The sequence below is a fragment of the Rana temporaria genome, chromosome 8 (assembly GCF_905171775.1).
Source record: "Rana temporaria chromosome 8, aRanTem1.1, whole genome shotgun sequence".
In the NCBI taxonomy this organism is placed as follows: Eukaryota; Metazoa; Chordata; class Amphibia; order Anura; family Ranidae; genus Rana; species Rana temporaria.
Window position 1 is genome coordinate 52248540 of NC_053496.1, and position 19511 is coordinate 52268050.

The 19511-nt window shown below is 42.6% G+C and overlaps 1 protein-coding gene across 1 annotated transcript; it reads right to left on the reverse strand.

Annotated features, from left to right (window-relative positions):
• Window positions 1-9714: 9714 nt before the first annotated feature.
• On the reverse strand, window positions 9715-15868 carry LOC120946939 (cytochrome P450 26A1). Its single transcript, XM_040361786.1, has 7 exons — window positions 15586-15868; window positions 15279-15503; window positions 12750-13034; window positions 11806-11952; window positions 11543-11677; window positions 10878-11033; window positions 9715-10356 (listed from the first exon to the last, which is right to left on the reverse strand). The coding sequence occupies exons 1-7, from the start codon at window positions 15772-15774 to the stop codon at window positions 10015-10017; spliced, it is 1479 nt and encodes a 492-aa protein (XP_040217720.1). The 5' UTR covers window positions 15775-15868; the 3' UTR covers window positions 9715-10014.
• Between the last annotated feature and the right edge of the window lie 3643 nt (window positions 15869-19511).

Here is a 19511-nt window from a genome sequence, read left to right on the forward strand (position 1 = left end):
ACATTGTTTTCAATAAACTTTCCTCTGATGATAGGAGAGGGTCACTCAGAAATCTCAAATGACCCCATAGATTAGCTTGTTACCTTCATGTGAATCAACCAGGATTAACCTATTTTAAATTGCTACTATATTTAAAGGTCAATACCAGGCAACAAGTAGAACCAGGGAACTACTAATGCTATCTGGTTAATGCTGCAATTACTGTATGCGAAGCCTGAATGTTCACTCGATTTAACTTGGCTTTTGCATAACTATTGTAGTTAGTTTTAAGAAACATTTCACGAAACCAAGACTTCACTTTACAGAGGGTGGTGCTCAAAACCTGGAGTCACATATTAAGCCATTTCACAGCTCTAAATCAAGGTCATTAAAAATATATATATACATATCGGCAAAGGATTCAACCAGGAGAATATTGCCAATTGTAACAACCTCGAACATACATATTTGATGAAAATGCCTTCTCTCAGAGGTATTTCTTTCTGAAACAGCAGTTTGTCCAATTCTTGTATGAAAGTCAGGTCTACAGTGTCTACTAAGGACACCACGTAATTGGCATGCTATAACTTGCAGTACATTTTTTGATAAATGGCAAGTTTTAAAAAAGACAGGTCTTCCTTAGCAATCAGTGCTAGGTAATATCTTGGATACCCCTACTGTCTTCTATAACTGCATGAGCTGAACCCTTGCTGTGGTGGTCATGCTGACCTGAACTCTGACCCCTGCAGCAAACATTGACATCTGCCCCTGCTTTCATGGAGAACTTTTCTGATTATCACTGCTATACAATGTCTATCTGAGCTGAGGTATCATCAGGAGCCTATCCTGTCCAACATATGAAGGTCCTTGTTTTCTGCTTTGGCATCAACTCTTTAGATACAATGATATTATTGTGCCAAAAGAGCCTTGGAGCATTCCCGTATGTGAGTTTTGAAGCAGCACGTTAAAGTTGCCTTAAAGTATAACCCAGCCTTTGGCTAATAGGGTCAGGTAATCAAAGTGCAAAGTGCAAAAAACAATTAAGAATTCATGCAATAGATATATATATCAATAAAGTGATAAAAAGATTAAAAATAAATAAAATGAAATATAAAACAAATGTCCATATAAAGACAGCCTCCTTTCCAAGTAGATGCCTCTAACCTAGAAACGCAGCTTTGGGCGGAGCTGAAGATCCAGACGGCACCACGCCCCAGCTGGCTGGCTTGATACGCAGCTGTGTTCATGCTGTTTTGAAATCTTTGCTGCTACAGACTTTCTATGATGTCAGTTACCCAGGATATAAATAAAGGGTATTCCTTTTAAGAACATGCACTATGAAGTCTCTTTTTCCTCTTTCATACCCGTTGTTTCATCACGCTCCACAAGCGGTCCTATATGCCCTTATACCAGGAAGGAGATTGGTTGGAATCCCCAGATGGTCGGTGGAGGTTCTTGAATATTAGTTGGATACTCAAAATACAATGGCTGCAAGTTGAGGTTCTTCCATTCACGCTGTTTAGAAGAGAGTCTGGTCTTGTTGCAAGAAAAAATATCTAGCATGCCCAATAACATTTAAAAAAAATATGCATACCGATTTTGTGTTGAAACTGGTCCCCTTCCTCATACCCTCTCTGATATATTCCCAAAAGTCTATATCACCCCTTTCTCTGGAAATGGGAAACAGTCTTGAACAGAAACTTTTCCCCAGCCCAGCATAGGAGTATTATTTGTTTTGTAATAAAGTCGTTTATTTGCACTGTATTGAGGAAAATAATTTCAATATCCTTAGAAGGGGGAATCGCACGCCAATGGTGCTCCATAAATATTTCCCCACAATATCGGACAGTTGCTGGAGATGCCAGGAGGACTTTACTACACATTTTTAGGTCACACCCAAAACTGGAACACTTCTGGAAAGAAGTGCGTAGAATCTCACAACAATTTACTAATTACAACATCCTGGAGGACCCAGCCTTCTTCCTCCTCCATGTCTCTGATATGCCAGAGAAAACATACAAAAAAATCAATTCTATGCTGCCAAATGGAGCATCACACTGAGATGGAAAGACCCCCACCCTACTTCACTATGGCACACAAAAGTCGCAGAATTGACCTGGTACTATCTGCCCAAAAAAGACATGAGACCTAGTCCGAAACTTGGATCCACTAGAACATGTTCACATTCTCAGTCCAGGGTAAAGCTCTTTTTGGATCCTGCACTCAATAAAATACTATAACCTGCCTCCCCTTGTTTTTCTCCCTCTCTTTCCCCCCAACCTTACCATCCCCTCTCTCCTCCCCTTTCACCCCCTTCCTCCATCTACCCTCCTTCAGCTTTGTACTTTTTTTATATTTACCCCTCTAACACAATATAAAAAGAAAGGGCCAGATTCACAAAGGATTTACGACGGCGTATCTCCAGATACGCCGTTGTAAGTCCGAATGTGAGGCGTCGCATCTATGCGCCTGATTCAAAGAATCAGATACGCCAGAATTTGTCAAGATACGACTGACGTAAGTCTCTTACGCCGTCGTATCTTAGGTGCATATTTACGCTGGCCGCTAGGGACGCTTCCGTTGATTTACACGTCGAATCTGCAAATGAGCAAGATACGCTGATTCAGAAACGTACTTGCACCCGTCGGATTTAGCTACGCCGTTTACATAAGGCGTATGTCCGGCGTAAGTTTACCCCTCATAAAGCAATGTTAAGGTATGGACGGCGGAAACGTCGGAATAGCGTCGTATTTTACATCGTTTGCGTAAGTCGTACTTGAATGAGGATGGGCGTAGGTTACGTTCACGTCGACAAAGCATTGAGCCGATGTATCTTAGGGAGTATTTTCGACGTGATTCTGAGCATGCGCCGTTCAATCGGCCACTCATTTACATGGGATCACGGCTCATTGTAATACAACACGCCCACTGCCTTGATAATTTGAATTACGCGGGCTTACGCCGGCCCATTTACGCTACGCCGCCGTAACTTAGGGCGCAAGTTCTTTCTGAATACGGTACTCGCCTCTCTAAGTTACGTTGGCGAAAATTACGCCGATCTTTCTGAATCTGCCCCAAAGACTATTGCACTTATACCATTCAGTGTGCTCTGGAGTAGATGGGGATGTTTTTATGGGATACTACCGACTGACCATCTTTGCACTTTGTGGTTTATGCACTTTTTATGTATTTTTCTACTGATTATGGGATGATATTGTACCACTATATAAATGTACGTCGTCTTTGCATTTTATTGATCTGTGATTGTTGGACACGTTAAATAAAGAATTTGCAAAAAAAAAAAGTTATCTACACACAAGAGAGAACTGCACAAGAAAAATGACATGTAATGGGCACTGCATACAGTGCAGTTCAATCCAAAAAAAAAAAGAGGAGGGTGTGCTGAAAAGCGTGACACAAGCAAGTTGAAGTAGTGAGGTTAATGTCTAGCCTTCACTGGGAGATGTGCCTATACAGATAGAAAGAGTGACAGGGCTAAGCTTTTACGAAGGTTACCAAAGGTTCAACAGGTCAAAACAAGGCCATTTTATCAGTCATGTCAGCCATGTGCCTAGAGATAAGTCTTGATTTTCATTCCTTGAATTATTTTACTTAATGCATTTCTGTTAAACTGTTATTTCAGGATTATGTAGAAACATGGCTTGGGTAAACAGTGTTTGAGAAATTTAATGAAAAGCATATTTGTGTACAATGTAGAAGGCACTGGGGATTATCTAAACTCAATTTATTACAAAGATCCTACGCCATTGATTGTTGACAGTTACATTAACACACATCGATATTTTATGTAGAGAGTTCATATACACAAGAGTCATGTTTATCCGTGGTTTGCCGTTAAGGGCACAGAATCGGGGCTTTGTAGGTTGCCCTTTGAAACAAAAGTTTAGAAAGTTTTTGAGCAGTAATTCCATTGGTTCATATTTTAATATTGAAATCTGAAATCCAACTTTCCTTTCAATTATTGTCGTTAAACTTGCCCCTAAAACTCTGTATTGTAACCAGCACGTGTTGCTTTATATTTTTTTATATCCTGCAGTCGTCAATCTCCAGTTGTCTGGAAGAATCGAATTATATTATCAGGGCCGCTGTTAGAAATTATGGGGCTCAGTACACACTACATGTCACCACCTCCAATATAGCAAAACAATATTTCCACTAAAAATACACTAAAATTATTATCACAAACACAAACATAACAGAGAACCTGTGTAAATTAGCCCTTTTTAAAAAAAAAAATTTTAACCACTTCCCGCCCGGTCAATAGGAGATTGACGTCCGGGAAGTGGTTGTGAAATCCTGACTGGACGTCTATTGACGTCCTGCAGGATTTCATGCCGGCGTGCGCCTGTGGGGGCTCGCAGCGCGGCGATCGGTGATGACACCCTGCATCTCCGATCTCGGGAAAGAGCCTCTGGCGGAGGCTCTTTACCACGTGATCAGCAGTGTCCAATCACGGCTGATCACGATGTAAACAGGAAGAGCCGTTGACCGGCTCTTCCTCACTCGCGTCTGACAGACGCAAGTAGAGGAGAGCCGATCGGCGGGTCTCCTGACAGGGGGTTCACGCTGATTGTTTATCAGCGCAGCCCCCCCTTCGGATCCCCACACTGGACCACCAGGGAGTGCCCCCCAGTGCTCAATAGAGCACAAATAGATATAAAAAAATTTTTTTTTAATGCAATCAATGCCAATCAGTGCCCACAAATGGGCACTGACTGTGCCCAGCAATGCCATCAGTACCACCCCTCAGTGTCACCCAGTGTCCATCAGTGCCACCCAGTGTCCATCAGTGCCACCTCTTAGTGCCCATCTATGCCCAGTGCCATCAGTGCCGCCAAAGAGTGCCCAGTGCGCCTATGAGTGTCCATCAGTGCCGCCTATGAGTGCCCATCAATGTCGCCTATGAGTGCCCATCAGTGCAGAATACCAGCGGTGCCCATCAGTGCCACCTCATCAGTGCCTATCAGTGCCACCTCATCGGTGCCCACCAGTGCCGCCATATCAGTGCCCATAATTGAAGAAGAAAACTTACTTACTTACAAAAAATAACAGAAAAAAAATAAAAACGTAATTTTTTAAAAAAAAATCGGTGTTATTTTAGTTGTTGCGCAAAAAATAACAATCTCAGAGGTGATCAAATACCACCAAAAGAAAGCTCTATTTGTGGGAACAAAATGATAAACAAATTCATTTGGGTACAGTGTAGCACAACCGCGCAATTGTCATTCAAATTGCGACAGTGCTAAAAGCTGAAAATTGGCTTGGGTGGGAGGGTGCGTAAGTGCATAGTATGGAAGTGGTTAATGTATAATTTTTTTTTAAATGTCTACATTTTTTAAATAATTTTATTTTACAACTTTTTTAAATAATTTATTACAATGTTAAAAAAAAGTTTTTTTTACAATTCATTTTTATACAGGACAGGGAAACTGGCAGTGCTACGTAAGGAGGAAGGTCCTGGTACAGTGGCGGGGGGACACACCTGGGGAGGGGGGTCAGAAGTAGGCAGAACAGGGAGGGGAATTGGTGCGGGGGAAGTAATTACAGGAACGATGCCCTGTGTCTCTCCCTACAGCAGCTGGTAGGAGGGAGAGAAACTGTCCTTCAGCTGCTGCAGAGAGCTGCACAGGGCATATTTCTGTAATTGCCCCTCCGCCCAACCACACCGATTCCTCCTGATTTTCCGGCCCCCCTGTGTGACCAGGCCCCCTACAGAAGGACTGGTGGTCCCCCCCCTATCAGCGGCCCTGTATATTATTATTATACAGGATTTATATAACGCCAACCAATATATTTCATAACCCGAAAAATTCACAAAGCAAACTGCATCTAGGTCCACACCCACAAGAACCTTTTGCTTCTAGTTCTAACTATATGCTGTCGTGTCAATGCTCATGTCACCACAAGGAAGCCCACTCTGAGCAATGATGTGCAGCTGCCTCTAGAGCACATGTATGTAGACAGGAAGTAGCTGCAAAGAGGCTGGAGGAAATCAGTAGCACTGAGATGCAACAAAAGATGAACAAAAGGTAAAAAGTGTTTTGATCTACTTTTGAAAATGCTAGTTTCTTGGCTTAGTTTGTTTCCTAATCACTTTCCCAGAGCAAGTATATGTATAGGAAAGTCAGGAAGTCTTGTCTACATACTTTTACTTGGCTAGTGACTCATAGTAATGAGCAAGAGGGTCAGTATGACACCCAGACAACTAGTATTTGTAGAATGAGAAGTAAGCAATGGAAAACTCCATGTTATTTCTCAGATCTTTTTTTCTACATTTAGGATAGTATGGAGGAAAAAAAAATGTTAGCTTTCACTCTAACTACTTTAGTTCATTCATTTTACGCCTCTCCTTTAAAAGAAATTAATACTGAAAATATACTTCTTCTATAGGACCCAGCCTGCTCCCCTGGATTTTCTCACCTACACAAGAATGTCAAATACCCCCCTTCTGAAGCCTCCTGAGATACCTACATCATACATCCCAGGAGGCTTCAGGGCAATGCTAGTTTAGTATAAGTCAGTGTTTCTCACCTCCAAGCACCCCAACAGGTCATGTTTTCAGGCTTTCCATTATTTTGCACAGGTGACTTGATCAGTTTCACTGCCTTAGTAATTACCACAGCTGTTTCATCTGAGGGAAATCCTGAAAACATGACCTGTTTGGGTGCCTTAAGTTGAGAAACACTGGTATAAGTAATATGGAGACTCTCTCTCTCTCTACATCTATCCAACTTAAAGGAGTTGTAAATGAAAAAAAATGTCACCTTAATGCAATCTATGTATTAAGGTGAAAAAACATCTGATGTTGCCGCCCCCCCCCCCCCCCGAGCCCCCATTTTTCTTACCTGACCCTTCGAAAGTCCCGTGCGGTCCCGAGATCCTCTTCGCCGCTCAGCCTGGCCGCTGATTGGCTAGAGCGGATGGATTGAGAGCAGCGCAGCCATTGGCTGGCACTTCTGTCAATCACATCCAGTGACGCGGCGCGCCAAGGCCGAGTGATACAGTGAGCAGCTATGGCCGCTCGCTGTATTACGGGAGCGCACCCGCAATTACTCACCACCATGCGAGCTCTCGCACGACTGTGGTCAGTACTTGCGGGGAGGACCAGAGACAGCCGCCGAGGGACCCCAGAAGACGTGGATCGGGGCCACTCTGTGCAAAACGAACTGCACAGTGGAGGTAAGTATAACAGGTTTGTTATTTTAAAGGAAAATGTTTTTTTCCTTTACAACCACTTTAATGAAAAGAATATACTGTCAAATATGTGTATTAACAATGGGTATGGAGGTTTAAAGTTCTCCAGGAAAGAAAACAGAAATGTGGGAGATGTTAGTCAATTGGTTTTTGTTTGTATTGGACAGGTTTTTTGTTCCCATACAAGTCTATTGCCGCGTACACACGATCGGTTAAACCAATGAGAATGGTCTGATGGACCATTTTCATCGGTCAAAACCGATCGTGTGTTGGCGCCATCGGTTCTATAACCATTGGTTTAAAAAAAGCCAACGATCATTAGTAGGCACGACCATCGGTTAAAAATCCATGCATGCTCAGAATCAAGTCGACGCATGCTTGGAAGCATTGAACTTCATTTTTTCAGCACGTCGTTGTGTTTTACGTCACCGCGTTCTGACACAATCGTTTTTTTTAACCGATGTTGTGCAGTCAGCTTCATTGGTTAACCGATGAAAACGGTCCATCAGACCATTCTCATCGGATGGACCGATCGTGTGTACGCAGCATATCAGAATGCAAAACCTGCTTGAAGTAGGCCAACAGAAGGTCCATTACAGGTCAGATTTTCGTTTAAATTTGTCGACATCTCAAACTGATGCCATCAACCCCAATACTGTTATGGTTCTTGGGCAGAAATGTACAAACACTGACCATAGATGGCTTGAATCTTGGGCAAATTCCTGCTAAATTAGTCAAAATGTGTGCAAGCACCAAATTACACTACAAAATTATAAAAAATAAAAAAAATATCAACTGAGCTAGGAAAGTCTTTGTGGAACAGTGACTGCATTCTAGCAGATGCCATCACTGAGTATTCAGGCATCATAGCTTCCTGAATACAATAGCTGGCAGTATATATATATATACACACACACACACATTGCCAGAGCAGTGCATGGTATCAGTTTTTGCGTTTTCAAATTTTTTTTTGGAGCTTTGGTAAAAAAAAATAATAATAATAATCTAAACAGGGGGAATCTGCACCACACGGGGTGATTGGGGTGTGCCCAGGTACACCCTGTGCATATGGCTATGGCTGGCAGTCTATTTATCTATTCATGCGCATGGGGAAAGATTGATTTGCTCTTGTTCCACCCACAGGCTGATAAAGGGGGAAGTCAAGCCCACAGGTACTCCTTAATTTTTATAAAACCTTGCTCGACCATATGGCAGTCCATGTGCGATTCCTTGTTATACATAAACTACAGGTAGGCAATAGGATACCATTCAAACCAGCTATATGTTCATTCAGATACAACTAGCACTGGGCACCTGTGGAAAGAGGTTCCCAGAACAGAAGTGATTTAAACTCTCCGAAGCAGACAAAAATTCACTTATTTTAATAGCGAAAAAGTCAAAACCTGTTGTACCTACACACCTCTGTGAAAGGGGGCGTCCGTTAACAGTAAAACCCAGACATAGGTGCTAACCCCAACACCATGGAAAACTGGACAAAACCACCTTGACCTACTTAAAAGGTGTGCAGGTAGGTAAAGAAAACCAGTGGAGGTAGAATTATAGCTCTACTTCTATGTGTAAATACTTTGTTTTCCAAAACATTGATAAACCAGTGGATCGTTTCTAATTAGGATCTAGTGTGCAGAGGTTGAAATGTGTGTCTAAGAGCAAGAAAAATAATTTAGCCATTGGATAACGTATATCTGGTGAGGTCACCCAAGTTTGGCCAACCATGCTTGTATAGACTGATAGGGTACAGGGTATGAAGATAAGTAAAGTGGAAGTAATAGGAATAGCTAGTAAATTTAAAAGGTTAGTGTAACATTTTTATGGCTAGCTTTAGACTTATGCAAAACAATCCTCATTTAGTGCTAGTTCACACCAGACGCAGTTCCGTGCGCTTTTTTCTGCACAAAATGCATGCAGTGTTTTCCCCATGGCTTTAGTTCACACCATGCGGTCAGTTTCTGCACCAGAAACTGACTGCATGGTGTGAACTAGAGCCGTTGGAATACATGGAAAACACGGTACATGCATTTAGTGCAGGGAAAAAAGAAAGCACACGGAACTGCGTCTGGTGTGAACTGGCCATTATATACATTCAGCTAGGTCCTATTAAAATAACTGCCAATAAAGTTTAAAAAGTAGATTGTAATGTGTGTCAATTTTTAATACAGACTTGTATTTTATGGCCACAAACCTTCAAGACATATTATGTCACACACTGTGTTTTCAGGGGGAGGGGGTGTAACACGTATGCTATAAAATACATGTACATTGGCCATAGATCTTCATGAGCATCAGTGATTAAGGTGTTTTGCCTTTTTTTTTTTACACGATCAAGCATTTTCTCATTTCATATGTGGCTGGGGAATTGAGTATTTTCAAGATAGCGCTCATCAAGAAAAAGTAAACCAGTCCTTAAAAGTATGAAAAAAAAAAGTTTTGTAAAACTCTACCAAATCTCAAGCATTAAAAGATCATACAGAAGTTACTTGTACAACATACACAAGTACTGCATACTTTATGGAGAACCTGTATATCTTTATTTTGACACATGAAATTCATATATACAAACACATGTACAGAGTTACAAGCCTGCCCACTAGTACATTCATTAGGGCATTTAATACCATTAAACATATCTACAGAAAATAAAATTATGGGTTTTAACCCACATTGAGTGCTTAAGTCTGGGGGAATATAAATAACTAAGTTACTGTACAAATTAAATATAAAATAAGCAAGTTATAAAAAGCTTTATATACATTTAAGATGCTATAGAATAGATTTTTTTACATATATAACAATTTTGTAATTTTAACAAGTGCTGCTGAAAGGTTTGAATATTGTGGGAAGATTGTCCGAAGGATAAACAATTGGCCCAGTCTTCATGGTTGGTGCCCCATTTAGGAGCTCCCAATCGCAGTTGCGACACAGTTCAACTATGAAGATCTTCAGGAGAATTTTAGCGAATTCTTTGCCCACACAGCTTCGTACACCTCCTCCAAATGGAATGAAATTGAATCTGGAGGAGTCCTCAGGAAAGGGAGTTAAAAATCTGTCAGGATCAAATTCATCTTTATTTGGGAAGGTCTCTGCGACATCATGAGTGTCAGCGATGCTGTAGATGACATTCCAGCCCTTTGGAATTTGAAAGCCCTGAAAAAAAAAAAAGAAGAAACAATGCTTGAGTATAAAACCGGAGTCAGTGCAGGTAAATGACACTACATAGGTGTGACAAGCAGCACTGGCCTGTCCAACAGGATGCTATAAAACAGTAAAAAAAGGTCTCCAATTAGGGTCACCAGGAGGCAGATGACAAGCATGAAATTGCCTGCAAGTCCTAAGCACTGCTGTAAAGGACCTTGTGAACTCACTACTATTAGATCAAAGTGTCCTGCACCCTCCAAAATGTGGAGAGCGTACAATAAAAAAAAACAAAGCCAACATCGTCCCTGTACAATTAGCTGCAGTAAATGTGTAAAGCAATTTTCCCCCTTTCAACAGATCATTTAGGGAAAAATCATACAAACTAGGCTGGGCTCTTGCCTAGGGCACTGCTGTCCTCAGGACAACCAAATGGAAGATTGAGATCGGTTTTAGCCACCTTAATCAAGTTTTATTCTAAAAAAAAAAAAAAAATCTATTTTTTTCCACAATGATGTAATTCGCATACTTACATTTAGGACAAAAGTCTTTCGAGCAACCCGAAATCCTCCAGGAACTGGTGGGCTGAGTCTGAGGGTTTCCTTTAAGACACACCCAGTGTATGTAAGCTGTTGCAGAATCTCAATGCTTAGGTCCTTCCTTTCTTCGGGTTTATTGGATAGGAGACCCTAAAATGGAAAAAAATAATTTAAATACATAAGTATTGGGGCAACATATCCCAAACCAAGCTTATTAAATGCAGGCAATAATCTTAAAATAGGATTGGTTTCTACAGGTTGCAATAATTTACGCATTCTGCAATTGCAGCTTGTGCCACTACGGATTAAGCCAGTAAAGGCTTCCAATAAGTCTCTTCACCAAGGCAGTGAAAAGTGCTGTATCCCATCAGATAGAACAGTTTAAAAATAAATTGGTGGCAATGTTTAGTTCCCTGCTTCTCTAAAATATTTAGAAGAAGCACTACACTACATAATGGTCCCATGAGATTGGTGCATAACATTTTGACTTTTCTACATATTCAATGAACATTAGGTACCCCACCCATTTATGCAAGAAATTATGCCAACTGAACATAAAGGCAAGTTACTAAACACGTATGGTAAACTTAAGTGTAAAAAATGTATTTACAGCTCTACGCTTAACTTCCAGACCCAAATTCCTCAAAAAGCCAGTTTACCTTAGATTCAAGTTCTTGTCGGACTTTCTGTACAACCCCTTTATGAAGGGCAAGGAATGTGATCAGGGATGTAGCTGCACTGGCAGTGGTCCCATGCCCCCCAAATAAGAGTTCTGTGGCAGATTCTTTCAGTGCCTAAAGTAACAGAAAACCTTATATTAGCATATTGAAGTTGAAAAAAAAAAATGGTCAGCATAGGAGTCCAGCAACAAAAGCTGCATGGACATGTTTTATGGAAAAACAAAAAAGGTCATTCAAGTTACCTGCAGGTCCACTGGTTGTCCGTTCTTGCGGCTGTGATCTATGAGCAGCTGCAGTGCATCTTTACATGAGCTCTCCGGCACTCTTCTCAGCTTTTCCTTTATGTTTTCCTCTATCTTGGCATGGATAATATCTCGAGCCCGCAATCCCTACAAGAAAAAAAATGGATATAATGAATAGTTAGGCCACCAGATGGTACCAAGACATTATTGTTCTAGAGCAGAAATAAATAGGTTTTCAGGCACTGTATAGAGCCCAGGTACAAGTACCCCTAGGGGAGCTGTTGTCACTTTTAGTACAATGATTTGGTATGCAACTAATACAGGAAAGTATTTAATAGGGGCCATAGTTAGGGTTAGGACTCGTTTATCCCTGTGCTTGGGTAATCCAATCCCCTCCCACACTCCAAAGACTCGCTAGTAGGCTGATCTGATCTAAATTGGCCCTAGTATGTGCATGTATGCTTGTAAGATCGGGACCTTAGATTGTAAACTCCTTGAGGGCAGGGACTAATGTGAATGTACAACGTGTAATCAACCACTGCGTAAAATTGTCAGCATAGATCATCTCCAATTATTATTTTTTTGCCTATATAGTTACATGCAGATCAGCAAAACTGACTGTTACAGGGGTTGTGACAAACTAACATTAAAGTGGACTACTTATAGCAGTCCATTTTAACTGGGGGGGGGGGGGCCTGTTGCTGTATCTGGAGTTGGGCTTTAAATTTAGAACCAATTTTTATTTAAAGTCTACAGGGTGCCAATGCTGCTGTGAAGTTTTTAATGCAGACCAATCATGGTCACCCATTGAAAGTAAAAATAGATGTTCATGTAATAACACTACAAAAAAATAAAAAAACACAAAGTACAACTACTACTATAGATGTCATTTTTTGAAGTTGCCGACAATTGAACTTTCAGTGCGCTGCAGTTCCCACACTTACCCTGTAGAGGCCGCTAAATGGCACATCAATCGGCAGCGAGAAGAGATTGCGGATCATTTCCTCGAAGGCCTCCACCAGCGGCTGCTCGTGTGTCGGGTCCATCTGGGCGGGTTCGAATCCCAGCAGCAGCCTCATAGCGATGCGGAACATCAGCCGTTTCACAGCCGGGTAAACCAACACGCAGGAGCCGCTCTGCAGCCACACGTCTATGGCGCTCTTCATCTCCTCCTCCATGACCGGCACATAGTTCTCCAGAGCCTCCCGGGAGAAAGCTTGCATGATCACCTGATGGGGAGAAGAGACACTGAGTCAGCCTGCAAGGGGTTAACGCATGGTAATAGGATTGCATTAATAAAGAGGTGAAAAGGTAATCCCTTCATTAATAGGTGTGGGTAAATGAGTTAACCCCCCCTGGAAGACACTCAGCAGGGAAGGGATTAAACCCCCTGCCCTTCCACCACAAACAAATCTAATACTTTAATGAATTAATCTGAACCACCCATAGAGCTGGAGGAGTGGGGTCATCATCTGATCTACAAGATCCACCATAGAGATGGAGGAATGGGGTCATCATCTGATCTAGCTGGATACACAAGATCCACCATAGAGATGGAGGAATGGGGTCATCTGATCTAGCTGGAGCACACGATCCACCATAGAGATGGAGAAGTGGGGTCATCTGATCTAGCTGGATCCACCATAGAGATGGAGGAGTGGGGTCATCATCTGATCTAGCTGGATACACAAGAGCCACCATAGAGCTGGAGGAGTGGGGTCATCATCTGATCTATAGCTGGACACACAAGAGCCACCATAGAGATGGAGGAGTGGGGTCATCTGAGCTAGCTGGATACACAAGAGCCACCATAGAGATGGGAGAATGGGGTCATCTGATCTAGCTGGATACACAAGATCCTCCATAGATCTGGAGGAGTGGGGTCATCTGATCTAGCTGCATACACAAAAGCCACCATAGAGATCTGCAACAGGTAATCAGCAACCCGGCTATTCCTACAAAATATAAGATCTGATTGGGGGACACATCCAGAATCTAAGAAACCAACTTTGATCAGACCTGCGAAACAACTATTCTTCACTGAAATAATGCAAACAGATCAGTCTTGGAATAAGATTTGTGATCAGAACACACAATGATGGCTGGCCAGAATCCAAGAAACAAAAAACTTGATCGGATGCAAAAAAAAAAAAACACACCACACACACACACAACCTTCTAGTTCCAATACATCCGTGAGAAAAAATTAAATAAACTGATCACAATACAGATGAGCAACCCAATGTATCCCTTCACAGATACTGAAAATAGAATACATCCCTGAAATAAGATCTGATCTAAAAACACATTATTAATGCACCAGGAATCCTAAAGTGATCCCCAAAGTGATCTGCATCAGACCTGAAAATCCAAAAAGCTTTGATCAGACTAATGTTGCAAGATATGAAAACTATAATCCCGAACTCAGATCCGAACTACAACAGATTGATCAGGTTCCCAAAACTACAAATCGATCATCCAAACACAAGGTCCATTCAAAAAAAAGTGATCCCTAAAGATCTGATCGTTTAATACATAAAAAGTGATGAAGAAACTAAAAATGTATCTGCAAAATAGATCCCTGAAATAAGATCTGATCAACATAAAAAAGGGATCGGCAACAGGTTGGTCGGACCTGATCAGGTTTTCAATACTGCAGATGGATTATCCAAATACAAGGACCATATACAAAAAATTTATACATACATACATACATACATACATGAACCATAAAAAAAACCTACAAGAACCATATAAAAGAGATCCAGGAGGTCTGGAAGTTTAAGGCTATATAAAAAGTGATGGTCAGGACCTGAGAAACCCAACTTTGATCACACCCCAGTACTGCAATATATGTGCCTAAAATAGGAGCTGAACAATGGATGGATGGATGGGCTTTAGGTTGGCCAGAATCTAGAAATCCAGTACTGATCAGACCCCAATACTGCGCATACAAGAAGGTGTCAACAGGGATTTCTAAAGATCTCATTAAAAAGTAGTAATTTAAGCTGCACAAAGCACATAAATAAAAAAACAACATTGATCGAATCCCAATATTGCAAATGGATCATTTAAATATAAGGATCATACAAAAGGGATCCCTAAAGATCTGATCAGTTAAACGGATTTATAAAACACGGTGTGGTATATGATGTGCAACAAGTTGGTCAAATCCCAAAGTAACCAACTGTGATCAGAGCTCAAGAGATGCAAAAACATAAGATCCGATCGATAGAAATGCTCATTATCGCAGCATGAATTGTATAATTGAGATAACTTGGTCAGGATCCGACTTTAAATGACTGCAAATGAAGCCAAAACAGAGAAATATATATATATATATATATATATATATATATATATTTTCACTAAAAAACGCAGCATAACGCGCTCATCAATAAGAGAAACGCATGATCTGGCAGAAAGGACCGATGTTTATCGGGCATTAGATCGGGCGATCCATTGGCACTCACCTTCTTCATGTTCTTGTGCTGGCTGTCATGCAGGTTGGACAGACATCCAGAGCCCAGGATGGTGCGGACAGACGCCGGCCATTGCACCGACACCAGCTTGTGCTCCCCCAGGAGAATGTGGCGCACGTTCTCTGCGCCCAATACGCGGATAGTGGGGGTTCCGAACAGATGCGTCTTGTAGATGTGTCCGTACTTTCTGCGCTTCAGCTGGAGGAATTTGCGCCTCTGCAATACAAGGAGTAACACGATTAGACAAGGGGAATGATTTGTGGGTCGGCACAGGTGTGTCGCATCTCATAGTACATACCTGCAGGACCATTTGTAGAGTCTCTCCGAAGAAGGGTAACCCCATCGTGCCCGGCGGCAGCGGCCACTGACAGCTCGTGTCCCTGCGACTGATACAGTACAGCTCCCAGAGTTTGGTCGCAGTTATGAGCAGCAGAAGTGGCAGCAGCAGCGTGCACAGAGCGCTAGTGACCAGGGTATATAGCTCCATAGTGTACAATGATCTATACCTGCTCCCCAGTCTATACTGTCACCCCCCCAGCCCTCTGCTTTTATATACCTTCTACAGGTCTGCCCCCTTTTTTTTTTTCCTCCTCTTACCTTGCTCAAATAAATTAGTTCACCCAAAGTTCATCTTTAATTGTCGCATCAACAGGACTCCTCCTCCCACCAGGACTACCAAAAAAAAAAAAAATCTTTAACCATTTGGGTCCCCTGACCACCTCCAGAGAGCTTCAGACAATCGGCTGCCTCTGCCTTTGAAAAGGTGTTAATTTGTGCCCTGAGCTCTGCAAGTCAATGGGCCATTGAAGAGAAGGGTGTGTGCTATTCACTGTTCCCATCCCAGCGACAAACATGGCAATATATTGCAGCTTACTAGTCCTTAAAGTCCCATTTACAGCTATGTGTAAATCTGGCTACACATTGTACAATTTTCCTTTAGATTTTGGGTCAAAACTAAACCCTTTCAATGTGTATGCAATCAGACGGGCGCTTGCACTACATAGATGGAGGTAAATCTAAAGAAAATTGTATAATATATGGGCAGCTTTAAAGCGGGAGTTCACCCTAAAAAAAAATTTAACATTAGATTGATGCTCATTTTGTGAAGGGGAATCGGCTAGTTTTTTTAAAAACGAAGCAGTACTTACCGTTTTAGAGAGCGATCTTCTCTGTCGCTTCCGGGTATGGTCTTCGGGTCTGGGCGTTCCTTCTTGATTGACAGGCTTCCGACGGTCGCATCTATCGCGTCACGAGTAGCCGAAAGAAGCCGAACGTCGGTGCGGCTCTACACGGCGCCTGCGCACCGACGTTCGGCTACTTTCGGAAAATCGTGACGCGATAGATGCGACCGTCGGAAGCCTGTCAATCAAGAAGGAACGCCCAGTCCCGCAGCCCATACCCAGAAGCGGCGGAGAAGATGTATCTCTAAAACGGTAAGTACGGCTTCGATTTAAAAAAAACTACCCGATTCCCCTAGACAAAATGAGCATCAATCTAATGTTTTCCAGTTGAACCTCCACTTTAAGTGAACGCAAGCTATACCCCAGCAGCACACGTTGCATGCATTGACGCAAGTCTAGGTTCACCCCGTAACCAGGGAGGGGCTTTAACCACTTACGCAGGTAAAGGACCTGGCCAGTTTTTGCGATTCGGCACCGCGTCGCTTTAACTGACAATTGCGCGGTCGTGCGACGTGGCTCCCAAACAAATTTGGCGTCCTTTTTTCCCCACAAATAGAGCTTACTTTCAGTGGTATTTGATCACCTCTGCGGTTTTAATTTTTTGCGCTATAAACAAAAATAGAGCGACAATTTTGGAAAAAAAAAATCTATATTTTTTACCTTTTGCTATAATAAATATCCCCAAAAAAGATATAAAAAAAAATTTTTTTTCCTCAGTTTAGTATTCTTGTATTCTTGTACATATTTTTGGTAAAAAAACAAATCGCAATAAGCGTTTATCGATTGGTTTGCGCAAAATTTAGAGCGTTTACAAAATAGGGGATAGATTTATTGCATTTTTATTATTTTTTTTTACTAGTAATGGCGGCGATCAGCGATATTTTTCGTGACTGCGACATTATGGCAGATACATCAGAAAATTTTGACACATTTTTGGGACCATTGTCATTTTCACAGCAAAAAATGCTATAAAAATGCATTGTTTACTGTGAAAATGACAATTGCAGTTTGGGAGTTAACCACTAGGGGGCGCTGAAGGGGTTAAGTCTGACCTCATATGTGTTTCTAACTGTAGGGGGCGGGGCTGGACGTGCGACGTCATTGATCGCCTTTCCCTATATCAGGGAACAGACGATCAATGACAGCGGCACAGTGAAGAACGGGGAAGGTGTGTTTACATACAGCTCTCCCCGTTCTTGGGATCGCGGGACTCCGGCGGCGATCGGGTCCGCGGGTCCCGCGGTCACGGAGCTTCGGACCGGGTTGCGGGCGCCCGCGACTGGGCACTTAAAGACAGGTGCTTGTGCCAAGCCGTGCCATTCTGCCAACATATATATGTGCAGGAGGCGGTCCTTAAGTGGTTAAAGCATGCACTATTTTCCCACCTTAACACAGAGCTACACCCTATGGGCCCTTTCCCACGTACATGAGAATCCGTACATTTCTTATCCACTTGCTCAGAGGGGATCGCTCCGTTGATCCCCGCTGAGCCGACAGATGACAGGGCGGTCCCTGCAGACTGTGCAGGGACCGCCCTGTCAGATCTCCACTCTCCCCTATGTTGGGATCGGATGAACACGGACCGTCTGTCTGTGTTCACCCGATCCACTCTGCAGACAGATGGAAAAATAGGATTTTCCTCCGCCTGTAGAATCGGACCATAGCAGGGACGGATGAGATCGGGTGTCAGAGGATATTCATCCGCTGACACCCGCTATCCCATAGGGATACATGTATGTCTGTATTTCATCCAAAAACGGATGGATGAAATACAGACATACTGTCCGTACGTGTGAAAGGGCTCAAAAGGGGTAGTTCTGCTTGTTTGCCACCCGCCTCATTTAGCACTTTTGGGGGGCAGTTTACCCGCTCCCACTTCCAGCTTAGATTGCTGCAGCGAACTGAGCCAGAAGTTTTCTCCCCCTCATCTTTCCCCGCAGTGTTTCTCAATTCCAGTCCTCAAGGTGCACCAACAGGTCATGTTTTCAGGCTTTCCATTATTTTGCACAGGTGATTTGATCAGTTGCACTGCCTTAGTAATTACCACAGCCGTTTCATCTGAGGGAAATCCTGAAAACATGACCTGTTGGTGTGCCTTGAGGACTGGAATTGAGAAACACTGTTCTAGGACATATCACCAGTCTAGGGTTGCCAACTCATCCCTTTAAAACAGAACACATATTAATTACACAGGTTCTGTGGCTGATTAAGGAGGTAATTAAACTCACTCAGTGCCTTATTTGCATTAAATTAGCCTCAGAACCTGTGTAATTCATATGTGTTCTGTTTTAAAGGGATGAGGTGGCAACTCTACCGGTCCCAGAAGACTATGGGACCATTCACAAGGCGCAGCATGACTTGCGCATGTGCAGTGGGAAATAGGCTATGAAGCCGCAAGGCTTTAACTCCTGCTTCCCTGAGGCTGGATTCACACCTATGCATTTTTAGTGCTTTTTGCAGATTTGCACTGCAGTCAATTTACCATGGTTTCCTATGGAATACGTTCTGTAGTGCAAATCTGCAAAAAGCACTTAAAATGCCTAGGTGTTAATCCAGCCTTACTGGAGATTAGGGATGAGCTCCAGCATGTTTGCACAGTCCATGTGCAAAGCCTGCCAGGAAGTCGGCACCGCGCTGCGCTAATCACAGACAGGCAGACATTGTCCTGATGCTCGGCTGCAGAGATCGGGCAATGTCTCACTACCTGTGATTTGCTCAGCGTGGTGCTGACTTCCTGGCGGGCTCTGCACGTGGAGTGTGTGAACACGCCGGAGCTCATCTCTACAGGAGATTGAAGAATCAGCCTGGGTGAGGACATCACAGGATCCCTAGACAGGTAAGTGTCCTTATATTAAAAGTCATCGGCTACAGTATTTGCAGCTGCTGATTCTGAAAAAGCCTGGAGCTCCTGTTTAATGTGTGACTGTATTAGGCAGCCTATTTGAAAACATACCTGCCCCTTTTCTGGTAGTGCACCGCACCACAATACGTTGTGATGATGCACACACTAATCCCAGGTTCACACTGACTGCGGGTTTGATAT

Excerpts from the sequence above, each read along its gene's own strand:
- LOC120946939 (XM_040361786.1), bottom strand. The coding sequence starts at position 15,774 with ATGGAGCTATATACCCTGGTCACTAGCGCTCTGTGCACGCTGCTGCTG. Across the intron at positions 11,678-11,805 it reads GACAACCAGTGGACCTGCAG|GCACTGAAAGAATCTGCCAC; the intron begins GTAACTTGAATG and ends CTGTTACTTTAG. Across the intron at positions 11,034-11,542 it reads GACAAGAACTTGAATCTAAG|GGTCTCCTATCCAATAAACC; the intron begins GTAAACTGGCTT and ends TTTCCATTTTAG.